The following is a 20,215-nucleotide window of genomic DNA, read 5'->3' on the forward strand; positions in this document are numbered from 1 at the left end:
GAAGGGTAGGTGGAAGAAAGATATGGGAACAAGAGGCATAGATAAAGTCAGAAAATACTGCATTTTTATAGGCTGTGGTTAAGAGTTATGCAAGAGTAAACTATTGCAGAGTTGGGGTGGGAAACATATAACTAGGTAGGGGTGTGTGTGTGTTTTAATTACGGCAAAATACATATAACAAAATTTACCATCTTAACCATTTTAAGTATACAGTTCAGTGGTATTAAGTACATTTACATTGTTGTGCAACCATCACCACTGTCAATCTTAAATTTGTGTTTTAAAGAGATGATTTTGGTTGCAGTTTTGAGGATGGATTAGGTGAGGCAAAAGTTGCTGGGAAGCTCTCCACGGGAAGCCACTCACAGAGCTGGAGGGGGGTGGAGGAGGAATGTTGAAATTCCCTAGGATAAGGACCACTAGGTGTCCTGCACATTGCTGGCTGCAGTATGCCCCAGCAGCAAGCAGAGAACATACTGAAACCAGAAGAAAGGCCTCTTTCTCATCTGGTATCACTCCAGTGCCCCTACTGAAAACAAAAGGGAAATGGCCATTGAGCAGGCAACCAACCTCTGCCACAATGTTCAAGACCCCTCCCTTTAATATATAGAGGAATGACATTCCTGTGATCCTATAATGGTGCACAAACACTAGGCCAATAATAAAATACTTAGTTCAATTCTGATTCTTACTCATTTGATCTCAGGTAAAGCCATGTAGATTACCTGAACTGGCAAAATAAGGGAACTGGCTCTGTCTTCTGTTCCTAAATCTAGCTATGAATACAGATCATATGGTGAGTTCGTTAAAAATTCAAATTCTAGGGACTTTTACCGGCAAATATAAAGCAACTTGAGCATCAAAACAATAACAGGATAAGTTATAGTATAATGAGGAAAAAAAGAATCCCTAAGTCCATACTGGTACAAAAAGATTATAAAGAGGTAGAGAGAACAATGGAAAGTTCTTCTTTAGAAAAGACAACTAATAAATGTAGTTAGTGTCCTAATTCTATCATCAGTTTACAGCCGTCACAATAGCACTTGATTCGTGCAAGAATCATTAATGAATGCTAAAATGTGGCATATTTGGGTGAGGAATAGGATATTTCACACAATCTCAAACTATCACCGTACAGATTACTTAGGGCATCTTTACAGTGCTGGTAGGCAGCACTTTAACTGAATGATCAGGCTTGGCATTGCCAATAATAGGACAGACTGACATTTTGTGCCTCCTAATGTGACATACTAAGAAGGCTATGACTTCAGCATTGTAGTATTCTGGCCAAAAAAAAAGTTTAACCTGAACACAAACCCTTATATCTAGCCTGCGGACACGAGGAAGCAGTCAGACAAATCCAAATTGAGGGTCACTCTGCAGACAACTGGCCTGGACTCTTTTGACAATTGTCTGTCAGTGTCATGAATGACAAAAACAAATCACAAAACCTAGAGAATTGTTCTGGGTTAAAAACAACTAAAAAATATGACAACTGAATGTAATGAATGATCCCTGAGTGGATCCTGGGTATTAAAAAAGCATTATTGCAGGAATTCCCTGGTGATCCAGGGGTTAGGACTTGGCACTTTCACTGAGGGGGCCTGGGTTTGGTCCCTGTTGGGGGAATTAAGATCCTGAAAGCCACGTGGTGCGGCCAAAATAGAAAAGGCATTATTGGGATAACTGGGGAAATTTGAACATAGATTTTATATTACACAATACTGGATCAACATGAAATTTTCTGACCGTGGCTACATAGGGGGATATCCTTATGCTCAGGAGATTAAATAGGAGATACACCATGTTATTGGGTTGGGAGATATAATATTGTTAAGATGGCATTTCTCCCTGAAGTGATCTATAGGTTCAGTGCAATCGCATTCAAAACCCAGAATCTGGGGGGACTTCCCTCCTGGTCCAGTGGGTAAGACTCCATGCTCCCAAAGAGGGGGCTGAGGTTTGATCCCTGGTCTGGGAACTAGATGCTGCATGCATGCTGCAACTAAGCATTTGCATGCCGCAACTAAGAGTCCACGTGCTGCCACAACTGAAGATCCCTCATGTTGCAACTAAGACCCAGTGCAGCCTAAATACATAAGGTAATAATAATATTATTATTTTTTAAAATATATTTAAAATATTTTTGGCTGCGTCAGGTCTTAGTCATGGGATTTTTGTTGCAGCATGTGGGATCTTTCGTTGCGGCACACAGGCTCCTTGTTGTGGCGCACGGGCTTCTCTCTAGTTGTGGCTCACGTGCTCAGTAGTTGTGGTGCATGGGCTTAGTTGCCCCACAGCATGTGGGATGTTAGTCCCCTGACCAGGGATCAAACCCGTGTCCCCTGCATTGGAAGGCGATTCTTAACGCTGGAACACCAGGGAAGTTCCAGTAAATATTATGAAAAAAAAAAAAAATAGAGTTTGGGAATTCCCTGGCGGTCCAGGGGTTAGGACTCCATGCTTCCACTGCAGGGGACACAGGTTCACAGGGAATTAAGATCCCCCATGCCACGTGGCCCAGCCAAAAACTAGAAATAAACAAACAAATAGTTAATTTAAAAAACAGTTTCAGAAATTTAAGTTAGGAGAAATGCGCCTTTCTTCTGGAAATGTATTGAGGTTTAGTGAGAAAGAAAAAAGAGATTGGCAACATATTGGGGGCTAGTGATTTCGGAGTTGCGAGCTTGAGAGGACAATTTTGTGGAAGGAGTATACATATATATTGGGTATATATCCGTAGACATCTCTAGAAGGATACATAAGGACAATAGTTGTTCCCTAAGTGGAGAACCAGAAAGGACATGAATGGGAAAGGAGATTTTTGTATCTTTTGGTTTTCATGCCATGTGAAATAAACAAGTAACTTATTTTAAAATATTTTCAAATTTATAACAATATTAATGTTAGTTTATATATGAGAAATTGTGACCCTTCTTTGAGGTCATATAGTTTGCATTAGATTCAAAATTGGAATTTCTTTTTTTAACCTAGATTTTAAGTTTAGACATATTAGGGATTCTGCTTTATATGAATTTATGTTTTTACTTGGAGTGGCAATATTAATTTCAAATATTGGGGGGGAATTGCTTTTGAAAGCTTTTAGCATCACATATGAACCCTGTAATTGCTATCTTAAAATTTATCTTAACTGTTTCCATCCATGTTCATTTTTATAGTTTCATCAACCAGGGAGTTTTGTTTTACTGGTATAAAGAAATAAATGTGTCTTTGTGAGGTGACCTGGATTATAATTAGCTTTTAGTGGTCATATGTGTTCTCTTTTGTTACTCTGAAGGATGAATTGCCCCTTTCAAGAGGCTGGTTTAGCAGTGAATTTTGCTATTTCAGAGTAGAGTAATTGATTTGAATTATTCTTTCCTTGGACTCTGAGCATATTTGGATTGGCCAGTATTTCTGATGAGAGGTATGGTGACGTTTAAATAAGGAAAGGAGAGGACAAAAAGCTTCCTCTTGTTTAGCAAAAGTCAGACCTGCTTAACAGTGGCAAAAACAATTTATCCTCTTGTCTGAAAACCTTTTGCTCTTAATTAGGTCTTTCCCCAAAGTATTTCACAACAAACAAAAGAGGCAGAAATTAATGTTTTCTCCTTCTTGTCTCCTCCTTCCTGTTTTTGGACGCAGAAGAGTTTATATTGTCCTACTTATTTATCTTATGTATCACAAAAGAGTAGATGGTTTCTATAAATTTTTTTTTCTATTTCAGTTTTATTGATCTTTTAGATGACCTGAGTCAACTAAAGCTTCTTTTATGTTGAACATTTTGAGGTGTACATCTAATGCGTCTAAAAAGCAGAAGTGTTAGGCATTGTTTTATGTGGAGCTAATCAAGAAGGAAGATAATTATTTAAGAATCTTCTTTTACTGGCTCACTGAAAGGGTGAACTATTGATCTCCAAAGGCTAGTCATTGATCTCCAAAGGCTAGGTAGGTTGAAAGCATAAAAATGCTCATTTTTATCTCTGGAATTTTCTTCCAAGTGACTGGCACCCATCCTTTCAGTTTTGATGTAGGTATTTTCTTGACCTAGGGGGTTAACAGGAGGTTTTCAGTTAGCCACTAGGACTCTTATTTGTAGAGCAAGGTCTCCACATTTTATCTTTTTTTACAGTTATCTTAGTTAATCTTGGCCCTTCGCTCTTCCCCATACATTTTATTTTTTTCTACTTTTAAATATATTTTTTAAAATTTTTATTGGAGTATAGTTGATTTACAATGTTGTGTTAGTTTCTGCTGTACAGCGAAGTGAATCAGTTATACATATATCCATTCTTTTTTAGATTCTTTTCTCACGTAGGTCATTACAGAGTATTGAGTAGAGTTCCCTGTGCTATATATAGAGTAGGTCCTTCCTATACGTTTTAGAATCAGCTTGTCAGATTCTACAAAAGTCCTTTTGGGATTTTGGATGGAATTACATTGACATTATAGGTTATTTTTGGAAGAATTAACATCTTCATAATGTTAACCCTTCCTATCTTTGATTATAGTTTATTTCCCCATTTATTTAGATAGTCTTTGGAATCTAATTGTATAATCTTGTCCATAAAAGATTTGCACACCTTTTATTAAATTTCTCAGTACCTGATATTTGGTTCACTGTTATAAATGGAATTGTTTAAAATTTTACATTTTCCATTTCTTGCTATTATATAGAGATACAGCTGACTTTTATATATTGGGTTTGTATTTAACAACCTTGCTAAGTGTTCCTGTTCTGATAATTTATCTAACTTCTTTTTGGTTTCCCATGTAGAAATAAAATTATCTTCAAGTAATGATAGTTTTATTTTCTCCTTTCCAATTCACATATATCATTTATTTTTATCTTACTGTGTAGAGAAGGATCCCTCATATAGAATTAGAAGAGACGTGGTGATAGAAGGCATACTTTTATCAGGTTCATAAGGGAGTTACCTTTTCAAATTTCTAGTTTGCTAAGAAGTCTTTTTTTTTTTTAAATCATGAATGGATTTTGAATGTTATCAAATGCTTTTCTGCATCTGTTGAGATGAACATGTAGATTTTCTTCTTTAATCTGTTGATATGATACTACTAGCTTGCAAATAATACTTCTTGCTTTTTCTGCCTCCTGCTTCCCAGGTGATTTGTGGAGCTATGATTTCTTCAGTGGTGAGTTTGTGGTGTCACCTGAACCAGACACAAGTGTCCACACTCTTGATCCCCAGAAGCACAAGTATATTATCTTGGGGAGTGATGGTCTTTGGAATATGATTCCACCTCAAGATGCCATCTCAATGTGCCAGGACCAAGAGGAGAAAAGATACTTGATGGTGAGAAGTAACTCAATTCGATATTATTATCTACACATTGTTCTGGTACTTTTGTCAGGGGTCTTGAATATGAACTAAGGATGTTCACCTTGAGTAGATTTTTGTATTTGCCCTGACTGTAGAAGAAAGTAAAATATAGATTTCTGAAGCTTATTAGGAGAACAAGACAGGAAATAGATGAATGAAACTAGATAACAAAACATACAGCCACTGACTTCGTTATGAGCAGCCCTTGACTTCCTGGCCTATGGAACCCTCACCGATCCTTCTTTTTATAAATTGAGATATAATTCACATTCCATAAAATTTACCTTTTTAAAGTATTCAGGTCAGTGTTTCTTAGGATATTCTCAAAGTTATGTAACTCTCACCACTAATTCCAGAACATTTCATCACTGCCCCCAACAAACCCCATAACCATTAGCAGTCATTCACTATCACCCCGTTCCCTGGCAACCACTAATTTTTTTTGTCTCTAGGTATTTGCCTGTTTTGCATACTGCATATAAATGAGATCATACAATATGTGGCCTTTTGTGTCTGACTTCTTTCACTTAAGCATAATGTTTTCAAGGTTCATTCATGTTGCTTGTATCAGTACTTTATTCCTTTTTATGACTGAATAATTTTCCATTGATGGATATATAACGTTTTATTTATCCATCCATTCATCAGTCAGTGGGTACTTTAGTTGTTTACACTTTTTGGCTATTTTGAATGATGCTGCTGTGGACATGTTTTCAGATCTCTCAGGTATCTACCTAGGAGTGGAATTCCTGGGTCATGTGGTAACTCTATGTCACCTATATTGTTTTAGTCGATTGCAAACCTAGAAACAACCATCAATGAGAAAATTCTTTTCTTTCCTTCCTGGCTTGCTTAAAAGTTGATCTTCATTCTGAGCAATGACAAAGTAAGGAGATTTGGAAAGTGCAGTATTATTGAAGGCAAGGAAAGAGAGTGTTTTGGAGTAGTAGCCAGCAATGTCAAATTCTACAAAGAAGTAGAGGCAGATGAATGAAAACAGGGTATTGGGTTTTACATTTAGGACCTTTTATTATTAGTGACCTTCAAGGATGAAGAGTTTCGGTTGAAGTGATGAGGGCATTAGCTAGCAGACTGGAGGGATGATGAAACAGTACTTTGTGAGCCTAGGAAATAGATGTAGTGAGCGTTCAGGAAGACAAGGGAATGCGCCATTGTTAGCTTGAAAAGATAGTGAGGGTCTTGAAAGTAGTTTTATAGTCTTACAAGAAAGATTGACAGAACAAGAGAAATAAGGGATGTTGATGGAATGAAGGTCCAGAGCACATCGAAGTAACTGGAATCAATGGCTCCTTGGAAAAGATTATCTTTTTCTAAGATGGGAGGAATGGTAAAGCTATATTTTGGGGTGATAAGGAGGCAACATGAAAGAACTTGTATTAAATTGCCTCCATTCATTCTCTCAACTAACATGTTAGGCACTAGGTACAAAGGAAGCAAAGGTAAATAGAATATGTTCCTTGCTTAGCATTTACCATATTATTACAAATAGGATATATAGCTAGCTATCAGTACCATTTGATTGTGAGTTGTTTAAAGATAAGAGTCATGTATCTATTCAATTTTACAAACTTGGGGCTAGCATGATGCATTTGGTCAGTGATGTCAGATATAAAAGAAAGATTAAATAAAATAAAGACTATTTTGTCTATTGGAGTTTGTTTGTTTGTTTGCTACGCTGGCTTGCGGGATCTTAGCTCCCCTACCAGGGATCAAACCTGGGCCCTTGGCAGTGAAAGCGCGGAGTCCTAACTACTGTACTGCCAGGGAATTCCCATGTCTATTGGATTTAGAATTCTTTAATGATGAGAGAGGAAGAGAGAAACATTTCAGTGGCATGATGAGGCCAAAAGCCAGTTTTATTGGGTTGGGAGAACCTAAGTGTCATAAACACCTAAGTGTTTTTAGAATGAGTATTGAAGGAAGCATTCATCTAACAATATTGAGAACAAGTGTTGAGAACTGAGAGGGAGAAGATAGGAAACTTATGAGGACTGCCTAAGGAAGTTTCATGGATGAGAGTGGTATTTGAGCAGGTCTTAAAGGTGGAGTTGAATTTACCAGGTAAAGAGATGAAGCGAGGAGAGTGAAGCTTTCCAGGCAAAGGAATAGAATGTGTAAAGTCAGAGGGAAGAGACAAGTACAGCACATTCAGATTTCACAAGTAACTTGATGTGATTCGAAGACAGGAGGCAAAACGGTTTTGAATGGTCTGTTATGAAGTTAAGTCTTAATAGTCAGGTAGTGGAGAGTATTGAAAAGCTGCATTTTAGATACGCATTTTAGAAAGCATACTCATGGCAGGGTGGAATAGAGGGCAGATGATAATGGATGTGAGAATTCTATTTATTAGGAGGTGTAGGAAAAACATCTTGCCCCTAACTAAATTAAACTGATGCAAAGTTGGCAATGAAAGAGAATGGGTGTCAGCAGTGAGTGATTAGTGAAGAATCCCTGAGAGAAGGTGAATTTTGATGAATGGAATCATATTTATAAGGTCTGTCTCTGCGTCTCTTCACATGTTGATTCCTATTGACAGTATCTGATTTGATTTTAGTTTTATTAATTAATTAATTAATTAATTAATGGCTCCCTTGGGTCTTTGTTGCTGCATGTGGGCTTTCTCTAGTTGCAGTGAGTGGGGGCTACTCTTCATTGTGGTGCATGGGCTTCTCATTGCGGTGGCTCCTCTTGTTGCAGAGCATGGGCTCTAGGCATGAGGGTTTCAGTAGTTGTGGCATGCGGGCTCAGTAGTTGTGTCTCGTGGGCTCTAGAGCTCAGGCTCAGGAGTTGTGGCACATGGGCTTAGTTGCTCCACGGCATGTGGGATCTTCCCAGACCAGGGCTCAAACCCGCGTCCCCTGCATTGACAGGAGGATTCTTAACCACTGCACCACCAGGGAAGTCCTGATTTTAATTTTATTTATTTATTTATTTGTTTGTTTGTTTATGGCTGTGTTGGGTCTTCATTTCTGTGCAAGGGCTTTCTCCAGTTGCAGCAAGCGGGGGCCACTCTTCATCGCGGCGCGCGGGCCTCTCACTATCGCGGCCTCTCTTGTTGCGGAGCACAGGCTCCAGACGCGCAGGCACGGTAGTTGTGGCTCACGGGCTTAGTTGCTCCGCGGCATGTGGGATCTTCCCAGACCAGGGCTCGAACCCGTGTCCCCTGCATTGGCAGGCAGATTCTCAACCACTTGGCCACTAGGGAAGCCCCCTGATTTTAATTTTTTAAAAAAATATTTATTTTTTTGGCTGCACCCGGTCTAGTTGTGGCTTGTGGGATCTAGTTCCCTGACCAGGGATAGAACCCTGGCCCCCTGCATTAGGAGTGCAGAGTCTTAACCACTGGACCACCAAGGAAGTCCCTGACTTGATTTTTATTAATGGATCTATTAGGCTTCCACTTTGGAAGCTACTGTTATGTTCCAAATGAAAATTTTTGCAAGCTTGAGCTAAAGCAGCAATGGATTAAAAAAAAAAAAAAAGAAAAAAAAACATATGCACATACAAGCCAAAAAGAAATATGGGACTCCCCTGGTGGGGCAGTGGTTAAAAGTCCGTCTGTCAATGCAGGGGACACGGGTTAGAGCCCTGGTCCCGGAAGATCCCACATACCGTGGAGCAACTAAGCCCGTGCACCACAACTACTGAGCCTGAGCTCTAGAGCCTGTGAGCCACAATTATTAACCCCTGTGGCACAACTACTGAAGCCCGCGCACCTATAACCGGTGCTCCACAACAAAAGAAGCCACCGCAACGAAGAGTAGCCCCCACTCGCTGCAACTAGAGGATGCCCGCACGCAGCAATGAAGGCCCAACACAGCCATAAATAAATAAGTAAGTAAGTAAATAGAAATGTAGATGTTAAAAAAAATACATAAGTGGTAGAACTGACAGAACTTGGGTTTTAAGGAGGGAGAATATTATGACACCCCAATTTCTTAGTGGTGGCTGGAAGCTGTTATCAAGAAGAAACACATTATTTTGTGGGGAGGGAGGGATAATTCATATAGGCATGTTGAATAGGACGTGCCTTTGGTTCATCTAGATAGATATTTTCAGTAGGCAGTTACTGAAAGGCAATGCCTGGAAATGCTAATTTCAGTGTTAATGGGAGTTAAAGTTGTGACAATTTATGACATCACTAGTGAGACAGTAGGGTGGAAGAAAAGGACACAGTATTAAGGGCGGCCCAAATCAACAGAATCCGTGGGCTGAGGGAGAATGCAAGTAAGGTAGTAGAAATGGCTTATGTAGATTTCTTTTTTATGGAGCTTTGCTGGGAGGGAAACAGGCACACTGAAAAAGGGAAAGGTAAAGGAGTCCTTCAGTGAGTTCTCAGTGAGCTAGTATTTGGAGAGTGGTGCAACACATACACTGGGGAATGTAATAGATTCATGAATTACAGATTAATGCTGCCTTTCATCAATTGTGAAGTGCATATTTTTTCATATTAGAAAGGGGGGAACAAAGCAATGTTTAAAAACATCTTTACAAAGTGGTACTTTTCTTGCGAATGCAAGGATGGCTTAATATTAAGATTTTAAAGGAGCTGAGAGGAATTTTTTGCAGTTTGCCATCATTAATGTGTTGGAATACTGTAATATGACCAAGATCAGACAATCCCAAATAAAAATGATTCCCTGTTTCCCAAGGAAAGAATGAAAAAAGCCCAGTTCTTTATCCGGTTTCAATATATAAACTTGAGGCATATAGCTGACAGTTAAATGACATATACGTTATATATTTTTTAATAAAGTGCTTATAGTACGGTAGTACATTATATATTATTACATAGTATACATTATAGTACATTAATATTTTGTACTTATAATACATTAATATATGCATTTTTTAAATTAGGGTATAGTTGCTTTACAATGTTGTGTTAGTTTCTGCTGTACAATGAAGTGAGTCAGCTATATGTATACATATATCCCCTCCCTCTTGTACCTCCCTCCCACCCCCCAATCCTGTCCATCTAGGTCACTACAGAGCACCGAGCTGAGCTCCCTGTGACATTAATAGATTTTATTACATTACATAAAATAACATATTAATTAAAATTTTTTCCCCTTATAGTTCATGACACATTTCTTTTTCAAACATTTCCACTCATTTTCATTATTCAGTTATTTCTAGAGGTATTTTTTAAGATAAGTAATTCTTTTCTGGAGCACATCATTTCCTTTTCTGTTCTTTGAAACTTAGCAGTTATTAAATCCATGTATGATGCTGTAAGTTTTATTCCAAGCCACATTTATTTGTATAACACAAGTTCATTTAATTTTTTTTTTGTTTTTTTACTCTGTTTGTATGTATTTGATCTCTATACTATAACCACTTATTGTATTGCTTTTTTCTTCATAGGAGTGACATTAGCCATTTATATATCTATAAATGGCTATGTGTGTATGTATCTACGTATGTATATATATGTCAATATATATACATATATCTATGTATGTATATATATATGTCAATATGTATACATATATTTAATGACCACTTTTATTTCCTTGTCTCTGAATTTTGTTCATATCCTTTGACAGTTTTTATGTTGGGATTGTCTTTGATTTGCCGAAGCTCTTATTTTAGGAGGAAATTGGCCCTTTGCAATGAGTATTTTTGCCATGTGTGATTATTTCACTTGTGAATTGTTTATCTGTTATAACTTGATATTTACTTCCCCTTTTTAGATAACTTCTGTATAACTTTTCCTAAGTAAGTTTACAATGAAGTCCAAGTTTGCTACCAAAAAGATAAAAATACAGGTGAAATTTAACCACAGGATAAGACCTTGTCTTATTATTTTTTAAATTCAGAGCAATACTGTTTTAGCATAGTTATGGGGTTTGTGGATAAAGTTTGAAATTTTAATTGTTTATGTAGGCCATGTTGAACACGTGATTTTTCACTTGATACAGGTGTAGTGGCAACAAGGTCTGAGTTGTTATCTTCCTTCTTATTCTTTTAAATACAGGGTGAGCATGGACAGTCTTGTGCCAAAATGCTTGTGAATCGAGCTCTAGGCCGCTGGAGGCAGCGTATGCTTCGAGCGGATAATACCAGTGCCATAGTAATCTGCATCTCTCCAGGAGCGGGCACTCAGGGAGATTTCACCAATGAAGACGAGCTCTATCTGAACCTGACTGATAGCCCTTCCTATAATAGTCAAGAAACCTGCGTGATGACTTCTTCTCCGTGTTCTACACCACCAGTCAAGGTACACAGTTCTCTAGAATTTAAGCTGTAATAGAATTTCTCTGTTAGTATTACCTGAAAACAGTTTTCAGATTCTTTATATAATAGAATTTCAGATTTGAGCTACCGTCAAGAAAGTGATAGATCTTTGCCGTGTGACTTATTGTCAGTAGGCCATCTACACATAGGTACTATACTGAATGCCAGCTGTATGTAGAGCACCTAATAGAAAAGTGATTAGATATGGCCCCTGAAGAATATTAACAATATTAATATTTGGAACTTATTGATTCCCGTCTGATAGTATGAAAGTTTGTAAGCATTTTTTATGATGCACTTCCATATGTGGTATTTCATTTGAACCTCATAACCCTGAAAGCTAAATAGTGCAGATGTTATTCCATTTTATAGATAATATAACTGAGATATTGAGCAGTTTGAATAAGATCATACAGAATCAAGACTGAACTGGACCTTAGGATATCAGACTTCAGAACTGGTTGTCTATTAACATGGATAAGAAACATCATTCCTGTTTCTTATCCATGTTAATATTGAATGAATTTAAGATGTGCTGTGAAATAAACAAGTTTAAATGCTACTGTATTTCCCTTTTTCTGATTTCATCCCAATCTTTTCCTGCTAATAATTAGTAATATGGATAACTGTTTTGATATACCTGGCCTTCTGAGGACGTGCTTTCAGAAGAATGACCAATAAAATGGGAAACACAGTGGAATTTTATGCCATGTATTCAGGCAGCTTTTTAAGATGTTCAAAGCTACACAGCACAAAGAATTTATTTAATTTTGGATATTGTGATCCTATATGGAGTACTTGGAAGTTTACTATTACCACTTTCCTGTCTTTTACTTCACTATATATATGGCAACTTAATTTTCCTTACATAGACTCTTCATTTAGAAATTGACAAATTAATATTTTATGCTTATTTTCTTAAAAGAATTTCTTGTCAAAGCTTTCTTTGCTTTGAAAACTCTTGAATAATAATGCGGATTGAAATCTTTTAAAGTCTCTTCATTCTCTTTGAGTGTTATGAAGGAGCTTATGTTCATTTGAGAATTCGCTGGTTCCTGTATTTGAATGTATTCATTACTTTCATGTTTCCTAATGTGTTTGTATTTGAATAACTGAACTTTAGCCAGTACAGAGAAGGAGGCGTTAAGGTGGAGGTAAGGATGAGGGGATAGAAGATACTGTGATAGGAATAAATACTCTTAATATTGATCTCAAAACTTATTGCCGTCTGTGGATTGGCATTAGTAAAATTGAACATAAATTGCACCTAGAAATAATTTTTAAAACATATTTTAAAATTCTGAAAAATAATGATCTAACAATTTTACTAAAGTAAAGCTTAGGAGATTTATGTATGCACTGACTTATATGTAGGCGTGGTTGTTTGTTAACCATCTGGCCCCACCTAAATATGAAAGAATATTTAGAGCCATTCAGAACAATCAGTATTGTTGGCTCTGGCCTAACAAGTAGATAAAGACAAATCTCTGCCCCAAAGATTGTGTTTCGTTTGTTTATCTTAACCATGGCTACTCACAAGTATCTCTGATGTATTTCATTGTTACAGTAATCCTATGTTTAGTAACATCTAGATATAAATGACATTTTGGTTGATTTTGAATGGTTTTTAAGACCTACCCACATTTAGACTAGGCACTTGAGACTAGGTTATCTACCTATAGACATGTGAACTTCTGTTTGAATCGTAAGCTAAATCGGTAGTCAAATCCTTGTTTTCGCACAGATAATAGTAGAAATACTTCTGTTTGTGATATATTACTATGGCACAGATTTCTTTATCCTTTCTTTAGGGCAAAACTAAATTTAGCTGTTTTTTAAATAAGCCAAGAGCTATGGGAAGGAGGAATGAGGAAAAGAGTTCTTCCAGAGGATTAACACTTAGTTTCAATTGTGTTCTAGGCACAATTTGTAATTCGTTGTTTACTGTTGGATTGTAAAATATATGGAGCTTTCAAGAAAGCTGATCTCTGAAGTAGTGAAACTTTTAAAGTGTGAGTTTTTAGGACATAACCTCTCAATATCACAAGTGTTTTATGAGCATGTAAGAAGGCTTAGCAATACAGTAGTCATTAATCTGGGATCAGTCTAGGAAGTCTAGGCAGTTGCCTGAGCTAACAGATGCAATGTATTTCCACAGAATGCCAATAAAAAGAGAAGGAAAAGTTCAAGGAAAAAGTGGGGGAAGAAAAGCCAGTGCACCTGTAGTATCAGAATAATTTGTGAGTTTAAAAAGACACAGCACAACAGAAATTACAATAAATTGTGTTGACTCTGACATCATCCCATTGTTTTTCTTTTGTAAAGGAATTCCATCTAATGTCTAACATTGTTGCATAAACTAGAGCAATATGTTCTATTTCTGTAAGTGGCTTGATTAGTACCTTTCTTCTTGTGCCTAAATTAGTGATGTGCTTGTTTGGTAGTAGGAAGCCTTCTGTCTACAGAATTTATCTGCTGCCTGGTCTTGTTGCAAATCCTTTTTCTATATTAAACCAAGATGAACTTTTAGTCAAAAATTACTAATGACTAGTTTTCTGTGGTCAGTCAGAACATGCTGGTGATCAGGGTAGTAGGCATTGGAATCAACCTAATGCAGTGGGGATAAATTCACAGACAAGTTGTTGTTGATATCATTGAAAGCCAGATGTAAATATTCTAGAACAGAGACTGTCCTGTTATCCGTTCTCAACACTGGTATTTTGAAATAAGGTTGCTGCCCAACATCTAGTCAGTGTTAAAACAGATAAGAATTGGGCTTTCAGTAAACCATGTAGTATAAAATAAATAAATGAGCCAATGACCCCAGAAAGGAAGAATATATTCTTAGTTTTTTTTAAAAAAAGGTAGCAGCATTCTATTTGGGGCAGTACGAAAATAGGAACTTTAGGGTTTCTCATCTCTAGCCTCCACTGGACCTAAAGTTCATTTTTTTTCAGTAAAGCATGTTCATGTTACATGGTTAAATTGAAATGCGTTTGATTGCTTCAGTTTTGCCTTTTTCTTTTTAAATCTAGAAACGTTAAAGGGAACATTAGTTTTATAAATATGCTTTTTTATAGAGCACTTTCTCGAAAGGCGTTTATTCCTAGGGGATTTTATATCAGAGGGCGACCAGATAATATGTCTTTGTTTACCATTCTACAAAATGGTTTACTTGGGCTCTTCAGAATATATTACTATTTTAATAAATTTGATTTGATTGAGAGAGGAAATGATTGAGGGAAATGTTACACACTTGGGCAAGAGATAGTATTTATGCTTAAAATTTGTACTTAAGAAAGTATTAAAGCAATGTTTTTCTAAAATATTATAGTGGAAGATTTGTATTTGATAGGAAGAATGTTCTTATCTGTCTGGAGATGGGAGGATATTCTGAATACATATAGATCTGAGGCACTACACCTAAAGGAGTGGTGCATATCTGAACCTCCTGTGAAGCTTTTTAAAAAACAATACCTGAAAGTTTCCATATGATTTTCACTTATATCTTTTTAAAAAAAATAAATTAATTTTATTTATTTACTTTTGGCTGTGTTGGGTCTTTGTTGCTGTGCGCAGGCTTTCTCTCTTTGCAGTGAGCGGGGGCTACTCTTTGTTGTGGTGCGCAGGTTTCTCATTGTGGTGGCTTCTCTTGTTGCGGAGCACAGGCTCTAGGTGTGCAGGCTTCAGTAGGTGTGGCACGTGGGCTCAGTGGTTGTGGCTTGCAGGCTCTAGAGCGCAGGCTTAGTAGTTGTGGCTCATGGGCTTAGTTGCTCCGTGGCATGTGGGATCTTCCCGGACCAGGGCTTGAACCTGTGTCCCCTGCATTGGCAGGCGGATTCTTAACCACTGTGCCACCAGGGAAGCCCTCGCTTCTATCTTTGAAAGTTGCCCCAGCCATACTCAGTACATTCCCATATGTCCTGTTTTCTTAAATAACAGAACAGTATCTAGTGTTTGGGAGATGGGTGCAAAGCAACAGTCTGAATTTCCATTATGACAGAGTTGCTTTAATGTTGCACTTCACATTTTCCACACTACTGAATATTCAGAAATTAAAATATAGAAAGTAGGAAATAAACCCCCCAAATAAACAAATTTGTCACTTATTCTAATGAAATCTTTTCATTTCCCCAATGGTTACGCTGAATTCTAGGATAAATTATATCTTACTTGGTTTACCTTCTTGTTTTTCAGTCATTGGAGGAGGACCCATGGCCAAGGCTGAACTCTAAGGACCACATACCTGCCCTTATTCGTAGTAATGCCTTCTCAGAGAATTATTTAGAAGTCCCAGCTGAGATAGCTCGAGGGAATGTCCAGGCTGCAGTCATATCCTCAAAAGATCCAGAGCCACTTGAAGAAAATTGCACTAAAGCCCTGACTTTAAGGATACATGATTCTTTGAATAACAGCCTGTCAGTTGGCCTTGTGCCTACCAATTCAACAAACACCATCATGGACCAAAAAAATTTAAAGATGTCGATCCCAGGTCAAATGAAAGCTCAAGAAGTTGAAAGAACCCCTCCAACAAACTTCAAAAGGACATTAGAAGAATCCAACTCTGGCCCTCTTGTGAAGAAGCATAGACGAAATGGTTTAAGTCGAAGTAGTGGTGCTCAGCCTGCAAGCCTCCCCACAAACTCACAGCGAAAGAACTCTGTTAAACTTACCATGCGACGCAGACTTAGGGGCCAGAAGAAAATTGGAAATCCTTTACTTCATCAGCACAGAAAAACTGTTTGTGTTTGCTGAAATATATCTGGAATTTTTTTTTTTTTCCAAACTTCTAAGAGGGCTCTTTGAATTTGGTGCCGAAGTTGAACTTTTTTTAAGGGGACAAAATAAAAATAGTATACAGTTTGACTTTTTGGAATTCAACAGTTTTATCCTGGCCTTGTACTTGCTTGTATTATAAATGTGAATTTTGTAGATGTTAGGGTATAAGTTGCTATAAAATGTGTGTAAATTTGTATCCTTCACACAAACTCAGTCTCTTACTCTGATACACAGTAAATGTAACAACAGGGCTAAAGGTTTAAAAAAAAATCAAAAGAATCTATTCGATTTTAGAAATACATTTAAACTTTTAAAAATGCTTATTAAGAAATTTGTATAAGTCACTTGTGATGAAAACTACACAACTTTTTAAAGTAAATTATGAAGCAAACTGGAAAAGTGATGTATTTTCATAGTGATCTGTGTTCCACTTAATGTTTCTTAGAGACAATTAGTCTTTTAAAAATTATTCTTTATTTCTGATTTCATAATTCAGAACTAAATTTTTCATAGAAGCAGAAGTGTTGAGCCATGCAAAAGCAGCTGGGTTTTAGTCTCCTTGTCCTAATTAAAATACTATGCAGTATCTCTTATTTCATCCAGTAGCATTTTTTCTAAACATTAATCATCAGATTTGCTCACCAAATCTTTGAAGTAGAAGGAGGTAGGTTTGCCTAAAAAGATGCCCTTCTCAATCATCCCAGACATTCAGTGGCATTAGTAGGTCTTAAAAGTAGCTATATCCTCTTCTAGTGTTTGCATAAAATATGTGAAGTTTTTCTTGCTATGTCAATAACGGATGGTGCTGCTAATTCCCAACATTTCTTAAATTATTTTATATATCCTATGGTTTTCATTGATTATATGGACATGTTTGTTCATCTAATAAAATCAGTGAACTGTTACTGATGTTGCTGGATTTTTGTTAGTGGTTTGTTTAAATGGTGTATATTAACTTTTTGTTAGGCCATGATCAAGCTTTAGAGTAACAACTTAAAATACATGTAATGTTCATTTTTGCAATCTTGACTTTTTAATTTTAACTTAGAGTACATCAAATGAGGCTAAATATACAATAATAAGTATATGGTTAGATCAGTTATGGCTTATAAGAGTTTGATGAAATATTACATAGCAATTAAAAATGAATAAAATTATTATTTGGTAATATAAGAAAAAACTAAAAGGAACTAATACCAAAATACTAAGAGTATGTTCTTTTGGTGTGATAAATTGTTCTACAAAGAGAAATTTTTTAAATTTATTAATTTAGAATAGGACTCTAAATGAGACATTGAAGAGTTAATCCATGCATTCAACATTGACCATGCACCTACAGTATCCTAGGAACTGTGCAATTGGAAGCACACCAGTTTTCCATAAGAGGATTAATTGAGGGCTTCCCTGGTGGCGCAGTGGTTAAGAATCCACCTGCCAGTGCAGGGGACATGGGTTCGAGCCCTGGTCTGGCAAGATCCCACATGCCACAGAACAACTAAGCCCGTGCACCACAACTACTGAGCCTGTGCTCTAGAGCCTGCGAGCACAACTACTGAGCCCGTGTGCCACAACTACTGAAGCCTGCGTGCCTAGAGCCCGTGCTCCACAACAAGAGAAGCCACTGCAATGAGAAGCCCGCACACCGCAATGAAGAGTAGCCCCGGGGCTTCCCTGGTGGCGCAGTGGTTGAGAGTCCTCTTGCCGATGCAGGGGACACGGGTTTGTGCCCCGGTCCGGGAAGATCCCACATGCTGCGGAGCGGCTGGGCCCGTGAGCCATGGCCGCTGAGCTTGCACGTCCGGAGCCTGTGCTCTGCAATGGGAGAGGCCACAACAGTGAGAGGCCCGCATACCGCAAAAAAAAAAAAAAAAAAAAGAGTAGTAGCCCCTGCTCACCGCAACTAGAGAAAGCCCGCGTGCAGCAATGAAGACCCAATGCAGCCAAATAAATAAATAAAAATTTCCTTCAAAAAAAAAAAGATTGAGAACCAGTGGTTCAGGTGAAACATTAATTTTGGCTAGTTTTTCAAAACTAATGAGTTTGTTTTTCAGATCTTTCCAAGGTAATGACATATAGCAAGTAGCATACACTTTTGGAGTCAATTTTTTGTGAAGAATTTTTCCATCTTTATTTTTCAGATTAATTTTTTAATGTAAATGTCATAGCATTCTTTCCTAGGTCACATTTATAGTGCCATAGAGTCCAGTTCCATACCATACTAATAGCTGTCTAATACTGGAAACATTTTTGGTTTGAGATACATAACTAAAAGGTAAAATTAGCTCTCTTTTGTATGTGTACCTAGGGCTGTTTTTAGGCCTTTTCTTTAACGAGTTAAAGATGTTATGCAATTAACAATGTTTTAATGTTTATATTATTTTTATTAAATTTTTTTTGCCTATAATGTATACATCAGTAGTATAATGCATGATGCAAAATTCATGATTTATAAAAGGGTACATAATGAAACTACCCTCACCTTAGTCCCCAGGTTAGCCAACCAATCTGTACATAGACATGCAACTATACATCTGTTTCTCTCTTAATCTTATATCTTAAAGATTTTTCCACATCAGTACATCACAGCACCTCCTCATTCTTTCGTATTCTACTCTGGATATGTTATTTACCTATGCCACTACTTAACCGTGTCCACTGAAAGGAAAACAAACACTACTTCTTCCTTTACTCACACTCAAAATACTTAAGATGCCAGATGTGTGGGTTTTCCTACACCAAGCAATGCTGCCATATTCTGCAGACACCAACTGGGTGTCCTACAGTTCAGTTCAGTCTGACACTATCCATCTGATCCCACAAGTTAAGGGCTCAGTCTCATGGTGCTGCCCCCACTTCAGATGCCAATTGCAAGTCCCAGGTTGTCACCTACTCTTCTGACTGGCTGACTATAATTCAGCATTCCCACAATCACCACCTCAGGTTTCATACTTTGCTAGAACAGCTCACAGAACTCAGGGAAATGTGTTTACTGGTTTATCATGTAATAAAGATGAAGAGACATCAGGAAAGTCCAGAAGGGTTCCAAGTGTAGGAGGTTCTGTCCCCACGGATTTGGGTTGTACCACCCTGCCAGCACATGAGTCTGTTCACCAGTTTGGCAGCTCTCCAAAGCCCACAGTTCAGGGATTTTCATGGAGGCTTCATTATATAGGCATGATCAATTATTAACTTAATCTCCAGCTTCTTCTCCCAGGAGGAAGGTGGTGGTGTTACCGAACTCAGGTTCTGCTGCTCGCCGCTGGAAAACCAATATTCAAGAGATGAGAAAAAAAAAAAAAAAAAAAAAAAAAGAGATGAGAGTGTTGGTTGGAAAGGAAGAGTTGCTTTATTCAGGAAGTCAGCAATCTGGGGAGAAGACGGACTGGTGTCCAAAAATCAACTTTGAAGATTCTGCTTGACCATGAAAGTTTTTAAAGGGAGAATCATTTTGGGAAGAGGGATCAGACTTCCCACGTGCAGACTTTCTTCTGATTGGTCGATGGTGAGGTAACAGCCGTGTTCAAGGAATCTTGTGCTCAGCCTTAAGTTACCATTCTCCACCCGAGTGGGGGCCATAGTTCCTACAGAACTCAAAGATATTGTCATATTCCTTGAGGAGAAACCAGGACCCTGCCCCACAGCTGCACTATCGTTTCTTGACTGCTCCCCCTTTGTTTCTGCTTTCCCTCCCCTTCCCTGATAAGCAGCAGTTTGAAACTGCTCTTTGGAACTCAGGGAAGGTCAGGAGGCTGAATGAATCCTATTTCCTACAAACAAGAAATGGGGGACACGGAGAGGATTTGTACCAGATATGTATCAGAGGGTATGTATCC

General features: G+C 37.7%; 1 protein-coding gene and 1 non-coding gene across 2 annotated transcripts in view; one reads left to right on the forward strand and one right to left on the reverse strand.

Moving 5' to 3' along the window:
* Positions 1-16,466, forward strand: part of PPM1D (protein phosphatase, Mg2+/Mn2+ dependent 1D) — a 53,203-nt gene extending 36,737 nt beyond the window's left edge. The window contains exons 4-6 of the mRNA XM_065897322.1: positions 5,125-5,315; positions 11,344-11,586; positions 15,801-16,466. Of these exons, the coding sequence (XP_065753394.1) occupies positions 5,125-5,315; positions 11,344-11,586; positions 15,801-16,358 (992 nt within the window). The 3' untranslated portion in view covers positions 16,359-16,466. The remainder of the gene's footprint in view (positions 1-5,124; positions 5,316-11,343; positions 11,587-15,800) is intronic.
* On the reverse strand, positions 8,648-8,720 carry TRNAR-CCU (transfer RNA arginine (anticodon CCU)). Its single transcript has one exon. It is a non-coding gene; the product is annotated as a tRNA-Arg (tRNA).
* Positions 16,467-20,215: the final 3,749 nt, after the last annotated feature.

Source organism: Phocoena phocoena, chromosome 19, assembly GCF_963924675.1.
Source record: "Phocoena phocoena chromosome 19, mPhoPho1.1, whole genome shotgun sequence".
NCBI lineage: Eukaryota > Metazoa > Chordata > Mammalia > Artiodactyla > Phocoenidae > Phocoena > Phocoena phocoena.